The sequence below is a fragment of the Neoarius graeffei genome, chromosome 28, assembly GCF_027579695.1.
Source record: "Neoarius graeffei isolate fNeoGra1 chromosome 28, fNeoGra1.pri, whole genome shotgun sequence".
In the NCBI taxonomy this organism is placed as follows: Eukaryota; Metazoa; Chordata; class Actinopteri; order Siluriformes; family Ariidae; genus Neoarius; species Neoarius graeffei.
Window position 1 is genome coordinate 29,137,420 of NC_083596.1, and position 17,775 is coordinate 29,155,194.

The 17,775-nt window shown below is 43.4% G+C and overlaps 1 protein-coding gene across 2 annotated transcripts in view; it reads left to right on the forward strand.

Moving 5' to 3' along the window:
• The window catches only part of coro1cb (coronin, actin binding protein, 1Cb), a 339,064-nt gene that overhangs the window by 258,114 nt on the left and 63,175 nt on the right, over positions 1–17,775 (forward strand). Inside the window, exon 11 of one of the 2 annotated variants that reach the window (XM_060912764.1) lies at positions 8,306–8,862. The exons of the other annotated variant lie outside the window; for it this stretch is intronic. Coding sequence (XP_060768747.1) covers positions 8,306–8,494 — 189 coding nt within the window. The 3' untranslated portion in view covers positions 8,495–8,862. Of the gene's footprint in view, positions 1–8,305; positions 8,863–17,775 lie in introns of those variants that run through there. 2 annotated transcript variants of the gene reach the window in all.

The following is a 17,775-nucleotide window of genomic DNA, read 5'->3' on the forward strand; positions in this document are numbered from 1 at the left end:
AATCTTTCCTCAAATTTGGTCAAACTTCACGGCCACCCTCTTACTACCTCCCATGTCATGTATACCTCGTTTTGGAAATTTTCGTCCATGGGGGGCGCTGTTTTTGGCCGACGCATTTGCTCCAAAACGGGTTTTTGGTTAATAATTCCATAATGCTTTTCCTTCACACCACTACCTTGTGATAGTACGTTGCTGTTGTAGACACTTATTTTTCCAACTCATAATCGCTCATGTACAGCATAGCGCCACCTACTGACATGGGAAAAACCAAAAAATTTATTCTTCAAAAATCTATATCTCATCTTCTATTTACTCAATTGTCATCAAACTTCATACGCAAACTCTTCATAGCTCACCTGACGTCTATGCCAAATTTTGTGCACTTTCGCCCCTGGGGGTGCTGGTTATGGCAAAAATGATATTGCAGCTTCTGATTTGTCAAACTTGCCAAGCAAACTCTTTACAAGACCCTTATTGGGGCGCTTGCCATGGTCGACAACGCACGAAATTTGGCTCCTTTTTCTTAGACTGCCACCGCTACTGAGAACCAGAAGCCCAGATCCAGGCGGGCCTCAGGGCCTCTATAGCGCCCCCTAACTCGTTGTGATTTTGGCCTCCCGCTTTAAGGTGCCTGGTTGCCATGTAGTTTGTAGTAGTGGCATGCCATTTGGTACGCATATATATCTCACTAAGCCGGACAAAAATGTAATGCCAATGCATTAGCCACGCCCAACAGGAAGTGAGGTAATTTCACTTTTGTGCGAAATGCATGGCCACGAAGACGGCGCAACTCCTCCTAGACCGTTCATAGGAATGTCACCAAAATTGATTCACATCATCTACAGACATGGCTGACAAAAGCTACTAAAGAGGTTTCACGTAGGATAAACCCTTCAGAAGTTATACATCAATCAATTTTCAATGCAACATTTTACATGCTTAAAAATTCATAACAAATCTTCTACTTGCTCAAAACTGCTCATCCTTCACACGCAGATCACTCATTGGGCTTCTGACTTGTTACCCACTTTCTGTGATATTTCGCCACTGGGGGCGCTATTTTTGGGCAAAAATTCCAGTCTTTCCTCAAATTTGGTCAAACTTCACGGCCACCCTCTTCCTACCTCCCATGTCATGTATACCACATTTTGGGAATTTTCGTCCATGGGGGGCGCTGTTTTTGGCCGACGCAATTGCTCCAAAACGGGTTTTTGGTAAATAATTCCATAATGCTTTTCCTTCACACCACTACCTTGTGATAGTGCGTTGCTGTTGTAGACACTTATTTTTCCAACTCATAATCGCTCATGTACAGCATAGCGCCACCTACTGACATGGGAAAAACCACAAATTTTATTCTTCAAAAATCTATATCTCATCTTCTATTTACTCAATTGTCATCAAACTTCATACGCAAACTCTTCATAGCTCACCTGACATGTAGGCCTAATTTTGTGCACTTTCGCCCCTGGGGGTGCTGGTTATGGCAGAAATGATATTGCAGCTTCTGATTTGTCAAACTTGGCAAGCAAACTCTTTACAAGACCCTTATTAGGGCGCTATTATTATTAGGGCCCGAGCACCGTACAGTGCGAGACCCTATCGTTGCCATGTGTCCAATTCTGTTCTTTGTCGCCATTGCGGGAGTAATGTCTCTTGCCGAAGAAGCTGTGGAAGGTATTTCGCGGGGACGCATGCCCCCGCCCCCCTTGGCCGCTGGCGCGAGGGCCCGTCGAGGCCGCTTGCGGCTTTAATTATTATTATTATTATTATTTTTTTTTTTTTAATCTCACCTGTGCACATGGAGGACACTGGAAGAGACAGCATCTTAATCTAAGAGATTGTTCATCTAGAAGACAGAATATTCTTTGGATAAAATATGAACTACCTAACTTGAGGTATAAGCATGGCAAATGGCTCCTTGTCCTTCAGACAACTGGCTTTTTTTTAACAGGAGAATACATAAAATGAACCAAGACATTAGCATTTTATTTACTTGCCAAAAGAATTGAAAGCATGATAAAGCAGCTTGGAATAATATGCACCTGAAAAATCTGCAGGAATTGTGTGGCGCCAAGATGGACAAGAATCTCAAAGGAATGTTTCTAACATCTTGTGAAATCCATGCCATGAAGAATTGAGGCTGTTCTGAGAACAAAAGGCCTACCCAGTGTTAGTAAAGTGTTTCTGATAAAATGCTCAGTGAGTGTATGATATTGTATTAATCTAGGGGTTCCCAAACTAGGGGTTGATTTACAAATGGGGATGTGAGGGGAAAACTCAATCTCCTTTTTTGTTTTATTCATTTGTTTTGCAATTTAATAGTAAAACTATGACACCAACTAAGAAGATGCATTTTATGTGCTATTGTTTTGAAATGTCACTGGGAGTTGCATTCAAACAAACCACATTTTTAAATTAAATGTACATGCTATTTTAGTCTTTTTAATATCCTGATACAGTACTAGTTAGGCTTTGATCTGTCTGCACTGAAGGTGGTTGAAGTGACAAAGTATGATCTAGAAATGTGGACCTCTACCACCCAAGAGATTCTGCCTCACAGATATCCAGGAGATTCTACCTCATGGATTGATCTGGGAGCAGTCACTGACAGACACAGCTGCTCAGAGATGTTTTTCAGTTTATTGTAGGACAAAGATGAGTGTGTTGTAGCTATGTGATTGGATGATGATGACTTGATTGACGAAGCTAAGTTATCTAAGTATAACGTAAATGGGTGACGAAGCATTACATCACTGGTTTAGACTACACTACTGTATGAAAAAAAGAGACATTATGTACCATTCCACCACCCATCAGGATCATAGTCTTATGAGAAGAAGAAAGACATTACTGGTCAGCATAACCTCAAGGATGTAACGTAGCTAAAACAAATAGCAATCAGGACCGCCTGTACCAGTTTCAAGAGCAATCAGACCAGCCTGTACCAGTTTCAAGCATGCCAGACAATTTTTATCAGTATGTAATGATGCACCATGACATGATGAATCACAAAAATTATTCCTCATGGAAATGTGTGATTCACATCATTCAAATCAGCATTCTGTTAACTATGCATGTAACACAGTTGCAGTGTTTTAATGCGAGACATTCCAATCTGTGCACAGAGATACAGTACAACCCCAATTCCAAAAAAGTTGGGATGCTGGATAAACTGTAGATAAAAACAGAATGCAATAATTTGCAAAAAACATGGAAACCCTATATTTCATTGAAAGTAATACAAAGACAACATATCAAATGTTGAAACTGAGAAATTTTGTTTTTTTGAAAAATATATAGATGCTCAATCATGGTGGTGTAGTGGTTAGCATTGAAGGTTCTGGGTTCGAGCACAGTGGCCAATGGGGGCCTTTCTGTGTGGAGTTTGCATGTTCTGTCCATGGGTTTTCCCCCACAGTTCAAAGACATGCGGTTAGGTTAACATGAGGTGACCTTGGGCTGAAGTGCCCTTGAGCAAGGCACCTGACCCCCAACTGCTCCCTGGGCACTGTAGCATAGCTACCCACTGCTCTGTGTGTGTGTGTGTGTGTGTGTGTGTGTGTGTGTAATATATCTCATCTCATTATCTGTAGCCACTTTATCCTGTTCTACAGGGTCGCAGGCGAAAGGTGGGGTACACCCTGGACAAATCACCAGGTCATCACAGGGCTGACACATAGACACAGACAACCATTCACACTCACATTCACGCCTATGGTCAATTTAGAGTCACCAGTTAACCTAACCTGCATGTCTTTGGACTGTGGGGGAAACCGGAGCACCCGGAGGAAACCAACGCGGACACGGGGAGAACATGCAAACTCCACACAGAAAGGCCCTCGCCGGCCACGGGGCTTAAACCCAGACCTTCTTGCTGTGAGGCGACAGTGCTAACCACCACAAACCATGAGATATCATCTCATCTCATTTTCTTCCACTTATCCGGGGCCGGGTCGTGGAGGCAGCAGTCTGAGCATGGAAGCCCAAACTTCCCTCTCCCCAGACACCTCGGCCAGCTCCTCAGGAAGAACACCGAGGCATTCCCAGGCCAGCTGAGAGACATAGTCCCTCCAGCATGTCCTGGGTCTTCCTCGGGGCCTCCTCCCAGGGGGACATGCCTGGAACACCTCCCTAGGGAGGCATCCAGGAGGCATCCGAAAGAGATGCCCGAGCCACCTCAGCTGATTCCTCTCGATGTGGAGGAGCAGCGGCTCTACTCCGAGTTCCTCCCGAGTGACTGTGCTTCTCAGCCTAAGGGAGCATCCAGCCACCCTGAGAAGGAAACTCATTTCAGCCGCTTGTATCCACGATCTTGTTATTTCAGTCATTACCCAAAGCTCATGACCATAGGTGAGAGTCGGAACGTAGATTGACTGGTAAATCGAGAGCTTCACCTTTTGGCTGAGCTCCTTCTTCACCACGACGGACCAGTAAAGTGACTGCATCACTGCGGAGGCTGCACTGATCCACCTGTTGATCTCACACTCCATCCTTCCCTCACTCATGAACAAGATCCCGAGATACTTAAACTCCTCCACTTGAGGCAGGACTTCTCCACCAACCTGAAGAGGGCAAGCCATCCTTTTCCGGTCGAGAACCATGGCCTCGGACTTGGAGGTGCTGATTTTCATCCCAGCCGCTTCACACTTGACTGCAAACCACCCCAGTGCATGCTGAAGGTCCTGGTTTGAAGAAGCCTACAGGACATCATCCACAAAAAGCAGAGATGAAATCCTGTGGTTCCCAAACAGGATTCCCTCCGGCCCCTGGCTGCACCTAGAAATTCCATCCATAAAAATTATGAACAGAACTGGTGACAAAGGGCAGCCCTGCCGGAGTCCAACATGTACTGGGAACAGGTCTGACTTACTGCCGGCAATGTGAACCAGACTCCTGATCCATTCGTACAGGGACTGGACAGCCCTTAGCAAAGAGCCCCGAACCCCATACTCCCGAAGCACCCCCCCACAGGATACCACAAGGGACACAGCCGAATGCCTTCTCCAGATCTACAAAGCACATGTGGACCGGTTGGGTGAACTCCCATGAACCCTCGAGCACCCTATGAAGGGTATAGAGCTGGTCCAGTGTTCCAAGACCAGGATGAAAACCACATTGTTCCTCCTGGATCCGAGGTTCGACTATTGGCTGAATTCTCCTCTCCAGTACCCTGGAGTAAACCTTCCCAGGGAGGCTGAGAAGTGTGATTCCCCTATAATTGGAGCACACTCTCCGGTCCCCTTTCTTAAAAAGAGGGACCACCACCCCGGTCTGCCACTCCAGAGGCACTGTCCCCAACTGCCACGTGATGTTGCAGAGGTGTGTCAGCCAAGACAGCCCCACAACATCCAGAGACTTGAGATACTCAGGGCGGATTTCATCCACCCCCGATGCCTTGCCACCGAGGAGCTTGCAAACCACCTCAGTGACTTCGGCTTGTGTAATGGACGAGTCCACCTCTGAGTCATCAGCTTCCACTTCCTCAATGGAAGATGTGACAGTAGGATTATGGCGATCCTTGAAGTATTCCTTCCACCGCCCGACAATATCCCCAGTCGAGGTCAACAGCTCCCCACCCGCACTGTAAACAGTGTTGGCAGAGTACTGCTTCCCCCTCCTGAGGCGCCGGACAGTTTGCCAGAATTTCCTTGAGGCCGACTGATAGTCCTCCTCCATGGCCTCACCAAACTCCTCCCAGTTCCGAGTTTTTGCCTCCGCAACTGCCCGAGCTGCGGCACGCCTGGCCTGCCAATACCCATCAGCTGCCTCCGGAGTCCCGGAGGCCAACATGGCCCGATAGGACTCCTTCTTCAGCTTGACGGCATCCCTTACTTCCGGTGTCCACCACCGGATTCGGGGATTGCCGCCATGACAGGCACCGGAGACCTTGCGGCCACAGCTCCAAACAGCTGCATCGACAATGGAGGCAGAGAACATGGTCCACTCAGACTCAATGTCCCCTGCCTCCCTCGGAAGCTGGGAGAAGCTCTCCCAGAGGTGGGAGTTAAAGACCTCACCAACAGAGTGTTCGGCCAGATGTTGTGTGTGTGTGTTTGCTCATTGCTTACGTGTGTGTACATGTGTGTTCACTGCTTCAGATGGGTTAAATGCAGAGGAGGAATTTCACTGTACTTAAGTGTACATGTGATAAATAAAGTGTGTTCTTTCTTTCATCACAGAAGTTGTGGATGGGTAGCATGTTTGTGATCTCACGCAGTCATTTATTTGATATTTTAAAGCTTCAGTCCAGCTTTCTGTCCACTTGAGTTTGTGGATCACCTTTTCTTTCTTGTTAGATACATCCAAGATAGCAGACGGACGTTGAAACGGCGTCGATTCTTGGTCAGAATGGTCGGTTTTCGTCGTAAGTCAGAAAATCAACGCTGAAACGGCGCCGTGAAACATCGATTTCTCCGCCGTCGGAGAAGGTCGATTTATCACTGTTGAATCACCGTGGGTAAAGGTTGATCTGTCGACCGTCAGAGAAGGTCGAATATACGATGTTGAACCATCGTCACTTTTGCCGGCCAGTTTTCAACATTGGTAGGATGAGCAACTAATTGTTCAGAATATAAATTCTGGCCCGTAGCCAGGGGGGATCGGAGGGTTCGTTCGATCCCCCCCCCCCCAGACACACACGCCCCTCAAGATTACTCAAGATTTATTCATTTGTTCATGTCCAATGAATATACATTGATTCACATTTAAATTTACAATATCAAATCCAGACTAATCAAAAAAGAAAAGTAGACTAAGTGAGGACGAGTTAGAAAAACAGGTTCATTTCTCCTATGTTTATGTTTACACGTTTTGTTCAGACTGCTTTACACCCCAATCCAGTGGGTGGCGGTAATGCCCCCATTAGACCCCTTTCACTGACGTCACCCGAAACCGGAAGTAAACAAACCCTGCGCCATATTGGAAGACCAACAAACTCGTGATTAGGGGGAAATAACGGCAGCATGCGGTATGTGAACCCACGAGGCACTTGGTTCATCAAAAACCTACAATGGTAAACTTTTGTGCTGTGTTAGGGTGTTCTAACAAAGCTGATGGGAAAGGTGAAAAGAAGTCTTTCTACAGAATACCAGCTGTGATTGAGACACAAGCAAACCAAGGAGCTTTCTGCCAGGAGACAGAGAGAGGATTTAGCTGCTTTATGCAGAGCGGATCTGAATACTTCAAGTCTATTTTGTTACTGGTAAGTCACTAGGCTAGAGTGTTGTAGAACATTTTTTTAAATGTCTAAATTAGAAGATTTGAAGTGTGCTCGTGTATTTGGGGGGTACGGGAGTAGGGGGCCAGATGAAGTCCACCTTTGGGGAAAAAAGATCCCCCCCCCCCTCCACAATGCTGGCTACGGGCCTGAAGTTGCCACTGTTTGTCTTATCCTGCTTACACATAGATATGAATAAATGATATAAGTATAAGTGATAATGATAAGTAAATGATAAAAAAAAGAACAAAAACCAGTTTACTTTCTTAACTCAGCAATGGATTTGACCTTCTATCTTTGAAAGTTTTTTTGCAAATAACTTAACATTTCCAAGATGATCATAAATTAATTCTAAGAAGATTGAAAGTGTTACAAAACCTGCATCTTATACCTAACTGGTGGGAATGGTGGTGTTACAACTTATCCTGGTGTTACTTTCATACCCAGTGTCTCTCATCTCTGTTGTATTGACTTTCATTTCAAGGCATGATATAAAAAGGGCCAGTACGTATACGTAGCGATATGTCGTTAGATGTCCCACGCTGTCCCATAATGCAGTGCAATTACCACTGCTGTTTACTGGATGACGTCATTTTCGTTATATACCTGGGTGCACGTGAAACTCCCACACCACTCAGTTGGATCGCGACTCTCTTGTGGATCAGCCTGCTGTTACGCTTGGACCATTGAAACAACATTGAGAAAAACACTGGACCACGCTACATTTTCATTCATCCCTGGACATCTGGTACGTACCATTATTCAGTCACTATTAATAAAGGGAATTTCGAATACAATTTCAAGCAGTTTAAGAAGTTATGATGAACTTCAGTCATATCACGCGTTGGAGAAATTTCCCTCAACTAGTATCCATTTGAAACAACAACAATGCAGATGCATTATTCAATCGAAAAACGAGTCGAAGTAGTTGTCTTGTTGGAGTGAAAACTTAGCGTTGGTGTGAAAACTTAGCGTTTAAATCGAGCATGTAGGCCTAGGTCGCATGTCGTTTTGAGCTGACCTGTTCTTTTGTGTAGCCTCATTATTGTCTCATTATTGTCTTCATGCTACATTTTATTCTATCAGGTGTCTACCTTAGCCCTTTGTGGAGGAACCGACATAGGGGTCACAGTGAGGCAGATGCTGCGTAGCCTCCTGGTCAACAGCTTGGCCAGCCAATTTAACTGGGCTGGAAAGGGGGAAAAAACTGCGTTTAAGGACACCAAGATCCATGATGTCCTGTTTGGTAGGTTATGCATGTGCACAAAGCTGTAAAAGAGGGTAAAATAGTAAGCTGTCGCAAGTACTTGCACACTACTTCTAAACGTTCTTTGATAACTCCTTCACTAACTGTAACATTACGATTATAACGACAACGACAAACATATTGTGAAAGATGCAAAGGATTAAAAAGGATTAAGAAACTCACCAGGCGCCTTACTCAGAAAAAGCAGGTGTGCAGGCAAGTCCAGGGAGGCTGACTGAGTGACGAACGGTCCGGTAGTGGCATTTCTATTTCCGCTTTGTGTCAATGGGGAAATTAAAATGTTTTTTTTTTTAATCCCGTTTAAATTGTCACAAGATTCACATCTATGGTTTCTGATTTTTACATATATTTTCTGTACTAGTACCATTACTTGCCACCTACCACTAGAGTGTGACGTGCATAGTCTTAACAACTCAAACTTTAACAATTATCACCATGCAAAGTCTCAATGTTGTTTTGTTCTTTTTCTTTCAGATGCTCTACAAAAGCAGCTGCCAGGGAGCACACACGCTACTTTTAGTGACGCAATCAAGAAGTGGCTTAAGTATGCGCCAGAGAGAGAGGGAGGGATGAGGAGACGTGAGGTAGGGTGGCATTTAGAAACCCATAGCCTACTGCTGACTTTCTTTATCAATGCTGCATCAAATTAATTTTGGTTATGTTTTTCTGTTTCCGCAGGAGGAATAGGCCACAATTATAAATTATAAATAAATCATAAAAATGTTTCTAAGAACTTGTTCAAGTGTGTTCTGTTCCTTATAAATGTTAAAAGTTATGCCTCATTAGATAGCTTGACAAACATTAGGAGAGGTGCATTGTTGCATGCATTTTTATATCCTGTTGTACATAAAACAGGACTTAGCCTACGCACATTGATATAAATTAAGTTTCACTTTCATGGTTGAAGTATGCATGTGTGTGTTCATCCTAGGCAAGAGCCCCGATGCTTTATTGTTAGCTAGTTTAATTTAGCCTGTTTTGCTTAATTTGTAGCCTTCCTGTTGTACATAAAACAGGAAGTAAAGTTGGATGAATCATCGCCGAAAATTAAACTATAAATCGACTGAAATCCGTAGTTGAATAAAGGGTGAAAGGGGGTCTATTCTCTGTCAGCCACCATCCACTTTTCAACGTCGTTTCAATGCAAACTCGTATGAGCAAAGCGGTGTTGAATCAACGCCGGTGATCCACGATGATTCGACAGCGTATGGTCGAAGAACATGCCGATGAGTCCCCGTCGAATCAACGCCCTTTTGCTATCTGGGATTTTACACACACATCCACCTTTCACCATCCATCTCAAGAAACCATGCCATCCGGCCTCAATGTTATCAAATTTATTTTTCGTTAAAGCCCCATGCCTGAATACTATACAGAAGATAGGAATGCACTCATGTCGTGGGAAATTTCACTCTTGCTCATAACTGTATTCTATGTTCTGTCAGCACATGCTTTAGCTCATGCTGACACATACTGATCAAATTTGACACAGATAGGTGAAACTATATACCGAGGAGGAGTCTCAGTGACAATGTCTCAATAGTCTCAATGTCAATAAACTGGCTAGGAGAAGTGTGAAAGAGTATGCAAAAAATGGCTTAAAACATCACAAATTCCAAAATGGCCAACTTCCTGTTGGGTGGAGCTAATGCAAACCAAAGGGAAATATATTTGCTGTAGTGAGGACAATGTTCCCTCCAAAACTCATGAACATCGAATGAGCTGTGTGGCAACCAAAGTGAAAAGGTTTGAAACAGGGGGCGCTATGTAGCTGATGAGGCCAGCCTATGCTAATTTACAATATCAACTCAAATGATATGCCAGAGCAAATGTCAGAGGAAGGTTCCATGCATTTTTGGCCATTGTAAGCCCCTCAGAACAGTGCAGGAAAATTTAAAAATCCCATATTCCATCCAACATTGACTGTCATTACGTTCTCATTTGAGCTATCCACTATTCCTTCACAATTTATCATCCCATCTGTCTGAAGTTTGTACCTACCAACTTTCAAGGAAAACCAATGAACTGCGTAGGAGAAGTGTGAAAGAGTATGTAAAAAAAATAGGTTAAAACATCACAGATTCCAAAACGGCTGACTTTCTCTTAGGCATAGCTAAAGCAAACCAATGGGAAATATGTTTGCCATAGTGAGGACAATGTTCTCTCTAAAACTCATGAACATCGAATGAGCTCTGTGGCAACCAAAGCAAAAAGTTTTGAAATAGGGGTGCGATGTAGCTGATGAGGCCAACCTACGCTAATTGAAAATAGTACCTCAAAAGATATCCCACAACAAATGTCAGAGGCAGGTTCCATGAGTATTTAGCCATTGTAAGCCCCTCAGAACAGCATGGGAAAATTTCAAAATCCTGTATTCCATCCAACATTGGCCGCCATTACGTCCTCGTTTGAGATGCACTATTCCTTCGCAATTTATCATCGTGTGTGTCTGAAGTTTATTCCTACAAACTTTTAAGGAAAACCGATGAACTGCCTAGGATAAGTGTGAAAGTGTATGTAAAAATAAGTTAAAACATCACAAATTCCAAAATGGCTGACTTCATTTTGGGCGAAGCTAATGCAAATAAATGGGAAATATGTTTGGTTTAGTGAGGACATTGTTCCCTCCAAAACTCATGAACATCAGATGAACGTTGTGGCATCCAAAGCTATAAATTTGAATCCAAAATGTTAGGGGGTGCTATGATGTATTCTAGACTCACCCAAGGCAAATAACCTAAGAAAAAATAAACTTTTGCCCTATTTTCAAGAGTGCACAAAATTTCCTGAGTTTTTGAATATTTCAAAGGTGTCAAATCTGTAATTATAGAAGAAGAAGAAAAAAAAAACATTGGGAAAACAACATGGCTCAATCCCTTCGCAATTTAAAATCAGCAACATCTTGACATGATGTATACCAAATAAGATATGAATCTAACAAACTGGGCAGCATGGTGGTGTAGTGGTTAGCGTTGTTGCCTCACAGCAAGAAGGTCCAGGTTCGAGCCCCGTGGCTGGCGAGGGCCTTTCTGTGTGGAGTTTGGATGTTCTCCCTGTGTCTGCGTGGGTTTCCTCCAGGTGCTCTGGTTTCCCCCACAGTCCAAAGACATGTTAACTGGTGACTCTAAATTGACTGTAGGTATGAATGGTTGTCTGTGTCTATGTGTCAGCCCTGTGATGACCTGGCGACTTGTCCAGGGTGTACCCCGCCTTTCGCCTGTAGTCAGCTGGGATAGGCTCCAGGATACCCTGTAGAACAGGATAAAGCGGCTAGAGATAATGAGATGAGACGAGATCCAACTAACTGCCTAGGAAGAGTACATCAAAATGTAACACGTGTTTTGGCAATGGAGTCATTACTGTCCATGTTCAAATGGTGGTGCAATACCAGAGGGTATCTTTGGGCATGTGGATATCTTCAGAACCATAATATCCTATAAGTTGTGAAGTTTAAGCCATATCAGGCAATGCATGGTGAATTTATGACTCATTTCCTGTTTGCATGGCATAACAAATTCATTGGTTCGCCATTTCAACAACTTGTGACATATTGCAAATCCCTTCGCAATTTAAGATCAACAACATCTTGACATGACGTATGCCAAATATGGCATGGATCCAACAAACTGCCTAGGAGGAGTTTGTTAAAAAATGAGACACATCAAAATGCACAAAACCAAAAATATCTCACTTCCTGTGGAGTATGGCTGATGCAGTGTATCATGCAATTTTGTTCATCTCGGGGCACTCCACACACCTACCAAATTTGACATGGATAGGTGAAACTATATACTGGGCAGGCATCTCCGTGTCATATGGGGGTGCTATGGAGTCCCCCAGACACACCTGGGGTCAAGCCCCTATGGCTGAGTGTCCGTGCGCATGACTGACGTGTGTACCAAATTTCATGAATTGTCAAATCTGTATTTTTTAACTAGATGATGCTATGGAGTTAATGAAGCTTAGGTAGATGAATTTACCATATCAACTCAAATTGTATCATAGGACAAATGTATGGGCAAAATTTCATGAGGTTTTAGCCATCATAAACCCCTCAAAACAGCATGGGAAAATTCCAAAATCCCACATTCCATCCAACATGGCTGACTTCCTGTTGGGCAAAGTCAAATACCACTATGCGAACTTTGTCCTGTATCACAAGCATATCGATCACATCATATCTCGTGCCAATCCGAGCAACTTCATCTCAACCATAGCTTGTTCTCGGGGGCATTATAGAGCTCTGGGACCATGCCCAGTCCCTTGCTCAGTGTAATTTTGTGAATTTATGCACATTTGGTCAGTGAGCCAAAAGTTGTGAGTTTTTGAGCACTGCAAGTGCCTCAAAAATGAGTTTTTCCATGGAGAAGAAAATAATAATTTTAAAGAAAGAAAGAAAGAAAGAAAGAAAGATACTAGCAGCGATAAAGGGCCCTCGCACTTGAGGCCAAGCCTCTATCCCTGAGTAGCAGTGGCCAGGAATGATGTGTGTTCCAAAGTTCATGAGTCAGTTTTTCAGCAATGGAATTATTACTCTCTAGGTCCAAAAGGTGGCGCTATACCAGAGGGTCAAATTGAGCATGTGGATATCATCAGAACTCTGATGTCCTATGACCTGTGAGTTTTTAGCCATATCTGGCAATGCACAGTGAATTTATGACACACTTCCTATTTGTGTGGCATAACATAAATGTATTGGTTCACCATTTCAACATCTTGTGACATATTGCAAATCCCATCGCAATTTAAAATCAGCAACATCTTGACATCAATGATACCAAATATGGAATGAATCCAACAAACCATCTAGGAAGAGTACATCAAAATGTAACACATTTTGGCAATGGAGTCCTTACTGTCCATGTCCAAATGGTGGCACTATACAAGAGGGTGTCTTTGGGCATGTGGATATCTTCAGAACCATGATGTCCTATAACCTGTGAAATTTGAGCCATATCAAGCAATGCATGATGAATTTATGAGACACTTCCTGTTTGCGTGGCGCAACGTATAAATTTATTGGTTCGCCATTTCAACATCTTGCGACATCACAAATCCCTTCACAACTTAACATCAGCAACATCTTGAAATGAGGGATACCAAATATGGCATGGATCCAACAAATCGCTGAGGAGGAGTTTGTTAAAACGCAACTCGTGTCAAAACGCACAAAACCAAAAATATCTCACTTCCTGCTGATTAAGGCTGATGCAATGGAAAGGCAGTTTTGCTCATCTCAGAGCACTCCACACACCTACCAAATTTGACATGGATAGGTCAAACTCTCAGTGTAACTTTGTGATTTTACGCACATTTGATCAGTGAACTAAAATTTGTGAGTTTTCGAGCATCGCAGGTGCCTCAAAAATGAGTTCTTCCATGGAGAAATAAAATAATAATTAAAATAATAATAATCATTAGAAGAAGAAAAAACATGCCAAAAACAATAGGGCTTTGCACCTACGGTGCAGGCCATAGGCCTGCACCTCAGTGCTCAGGCCTTAATCATAATAATAAAGAGAAGAATCCTTCTGAATACAATAGGGCCTTGCACCTCTGGTGTAGCAGCTTCTGGTGGACAACAGAGGCCTTGCACCACCCAAATAATAAGAGGAAGAAAAAAACATGTCGAAAACAATAGGGCTTTACACCTATTGTGCAGGCCTATGGCCTGCACCTTGGTGCTCTGGCCCTAATAATAATAAGAAAAAAACATGCCAAAAACAATAGGGCTTTGCACCCATGGTGCCTGGGCCCTAATAATAATAATCAGGAAAAGAAAAAACATGCCGAAAACAATTGAGCTTTGCACCTATGGTGCAGACCTGCACCTCGGTGCTCAGGCCCTAATAATAATAATAATAATAATAATAATAATAATAAGCAGCAGAAGAAGAAAAAACATACCGAAAACAATTGAGCTTTGCACCTATGCTGCAGCCCTATGGCCTGCACCTCAGTGCTTGGGCCCCAATAATAATAATAATAATAATAATAAGTGAAGAAGAAAAAAACATGCCGAAAACAATAGGTCTTTGCACCTATGGTGCAGGCCATATGGCCTTCAACTCGGTGCTCGGGCCCTAAAAATAAAATAAGTGGATAAATATCAACTAAAAAGACAGGAAAGAAATAGAAAGATTTAAACACATAGTTGATAAGAATAATACAAATCAAAGCAACTCTGCCATCTGACTCCTCAGCACTATATCCAGAGTGTGTCCATATTGACAGAAACTTTATACTTTACATTTTCCTATATGCCCACTGTCAAATAATATTATATTTTTTTAATTACCTAAATTAGATGAAACATAAAACTTGTCACCTTACTCAGTTACACTGGAGTCAGAGCACTGAGTGCCCACTTACGCATTCATAAAAGACTATTCACATGGTAACGGCATGATAATCACTTTCACTCTTTCGATTTCAATTGGTTTCTCTTTCGCAGTTGAAACGCCCACCGTAAACAGGATGAAATCTGTCAGACATAGTTTAGGCTGTTTGGAGGTAAAATTTGTTGCGAGACGGCATGTGGATTTTATGTGCTTCAGATGATTCAGGACAGCGATTCAATTCAATCTTGAGAACTGCGACACTGACAACGAGCGGTGCTTTTTTTTTTTTACTCGATCCAGCCAAAGATCAACTCGAGTAAGTGTAAATATTTATTGTATTTATTATGAGCATATCTTTTGAAATGTGTGCGCTGTAATGCATGCACAGCAAAAATGACTGAGCAAGTTTTCCAGAGTTAAAACTATTTTCCTCAATTTTGAGTTTAGAGAGTAAAATTACAGAATAATTGTGTAACAGTTGGTTGTGGCTCTGAACTGAGTGAAGTAGTACAAGAGTTAATTTCAAGACACAATGAATAGAGTCAAATACCAGATAAATGAAGCTGTTGTAAAAAGCAGTTTTAGAACTGCATTGGAATGTGTGAAAAAACATTACCTTATGGCCCGGTCACACCGCCCGAACTTTGCTGGAGCGTTCCTTGAACGGTAGGGAGGGGGGGCCGAATTTCGACAACGCTCATCACCGCACACAAAATGGGAAAAAAAATCGAAAACACGGGCGTTGGCTTAGCGGTGCACCGCTGAAGCCGGCGTTGCTTTAGCGTTGGTTTAGCAGTAGCGAGCGGTAGCGAGCGTTGGTTTAGCGGTGACGTGAGCGTTGGTATGGGCCCTGTCACACTATAGCGTTTTGTTCGACGTTTGGTTGCGTTTTTAAAAATTTGAGAAACGCCGGGGAACGTCGACGTTCTTCAAATTAAGTTTCTAGGTCAACGATGTTGTAACGTTCTTGTAACGCTTGGGTAACGCTCAGCCAACGTTCCCTCAGTGTCAGGCGACGTTTGTGGTCCAAAATAGCAGCAAAACCTAGCGTTCTCATAGCGTCCACAGCGCTTTGATAGCGTTATCATAGCATTTGGGTAGCGTCTGCCTTGCGTCCAGGTAATGTTCTGGACGTTACACAGACGCTGGAAAAATTCAGAACGCTGACAGACGTTAGAAAGATGTTGAAAGAGCGTTACATGAGCGTTAAGAACGCTCGGCGAACGCTGACGAACGCTGAAAAACATTGGCGACACGCTGGACAGACGTTCGATGGACGTTACACAGGCGTTAGGCAAGCGTTACCCAAGCGCTAGGCACGCGCTGGACACTCGACCCTGATGGGCCGGCGTCCGCCTAGCGTCCAGGGAACGTCCTGACTTTCGAGTAACGTTCGAGTAACGCCCGCAAACTTTCGTGTAACGTTCCTCTAACGTGTAAGTAGCGTTTTGATAGAACGTCCTGAATTTTTGTGCACACCCAAAACTATTTTTCACCCTCAGCGTTCGCCGACGTCCCTCGACGTTCCCCAACGTTTGCCGACGCTCGTCTAACTTTCTTGTAACTTTTTTCTAACGTTCTCGACGTTCCTCTGCGTTTCGCAACACGTTACTCGAACGCTGGTGAGAACGTCGTAGTGTGACAGGGCCCTAAAGCGGCGTTCTGCACATGCGGGCTTTGGCTTGGCGGGGGTATAAAGTTGGTTTAGCACCAATCATAGCAAGTCTCTCAGCATCCATGGTGATACAGTTTTACTGTAACTTTGAGCAAATTCGATATAGATGAGGTCTGAACTCAACGGCAGCTCGATTCCAAATGAGCTCCTGGTCCATTTCTCCCCGTATTTATAGCCAAATTCTGGTCCCGCTCCGACACCTCTATACCAACGCCAAACCAAAGTTCATCGCCGCCATGGATAGCTGCTTCAACGCCCAACACCGTTCCAGCAACCCCGTGTCCGCTCGTAAAACGCTTACAACCGCTCCACCGAAGTTTGTGCAACGTTTAATCGCCGCCCGGGCAACGCTGGCAAAGCAGCGGTGGTCCAGCGTTCAAGATTTCTGCGTTGGCCTAGCGGACCCAAGCGTCCACGAACTTGCGTCTAGCGGTGCCAAACTTTGACTGGGTGTTGGTGGAGCGGGGGTGAACTTTGCCGGGGCGGAAAATTGCCCCCTCCTCACCGCTCGCAATATTTTGTGCAGCTCAAAACTTTCGGAGCGGTAGGAGGGCCCCTCAAGAAACATCTGCGGTGGCCGAGCGTATACGGCGTTGCTTTAACGGGGGCCAACTTTTGTTAAATGGTGGTGAACGGTTACGAGCGGTGATGAATTTTTTTCACCGCTCCAGGAACGCTCCAGCAAAGTTCGGGCGGTGTGACTGGGCCATTACTCATTGTGACTTGACCTGATGGGATAAAGCGTTAATCTGATGGGATTTAGAGTTGGCAGTGGGAGAGGTTTTCACTCACTTAACCCAATCAGATCTACCAGATCGCAGCAGAAAAATTTACTATTAAAACCAGTTGTTAAAACAAAGTGTGGTGAAGCAGCTTTTAGCTACTATGCAGTACAGCTATGGAACCAACTGCCAGAGGACTTTAAAAATGCTCCTGCTGTTGGCAGCTTCAAATCTAGGTTAAAGACCAAGCTGTTTTCAGATACTTTCTGTTAAATAATTAATATTTTTACATTTTTTATAATCTTTACTTTATCTGCATGTTTTAAATTTACTTTAACTTTATTCTATTTTATTCCGCTGGTTTCTTTTTCTTTTTCTCCTTTTTCTTATTGGCATTTTATTATTTTATTTCTACTATTTTTTAATTCTTAGTATTTTCTTTTAATTCCTTTAATTCTTTTAATTAATTGTTTTAGAATAAAAATAAAATTATTTTATGTAATTTTATTTCTCTATTGTTTACTGTTTTTGTTTTTGCTTCTGTAAAGCAC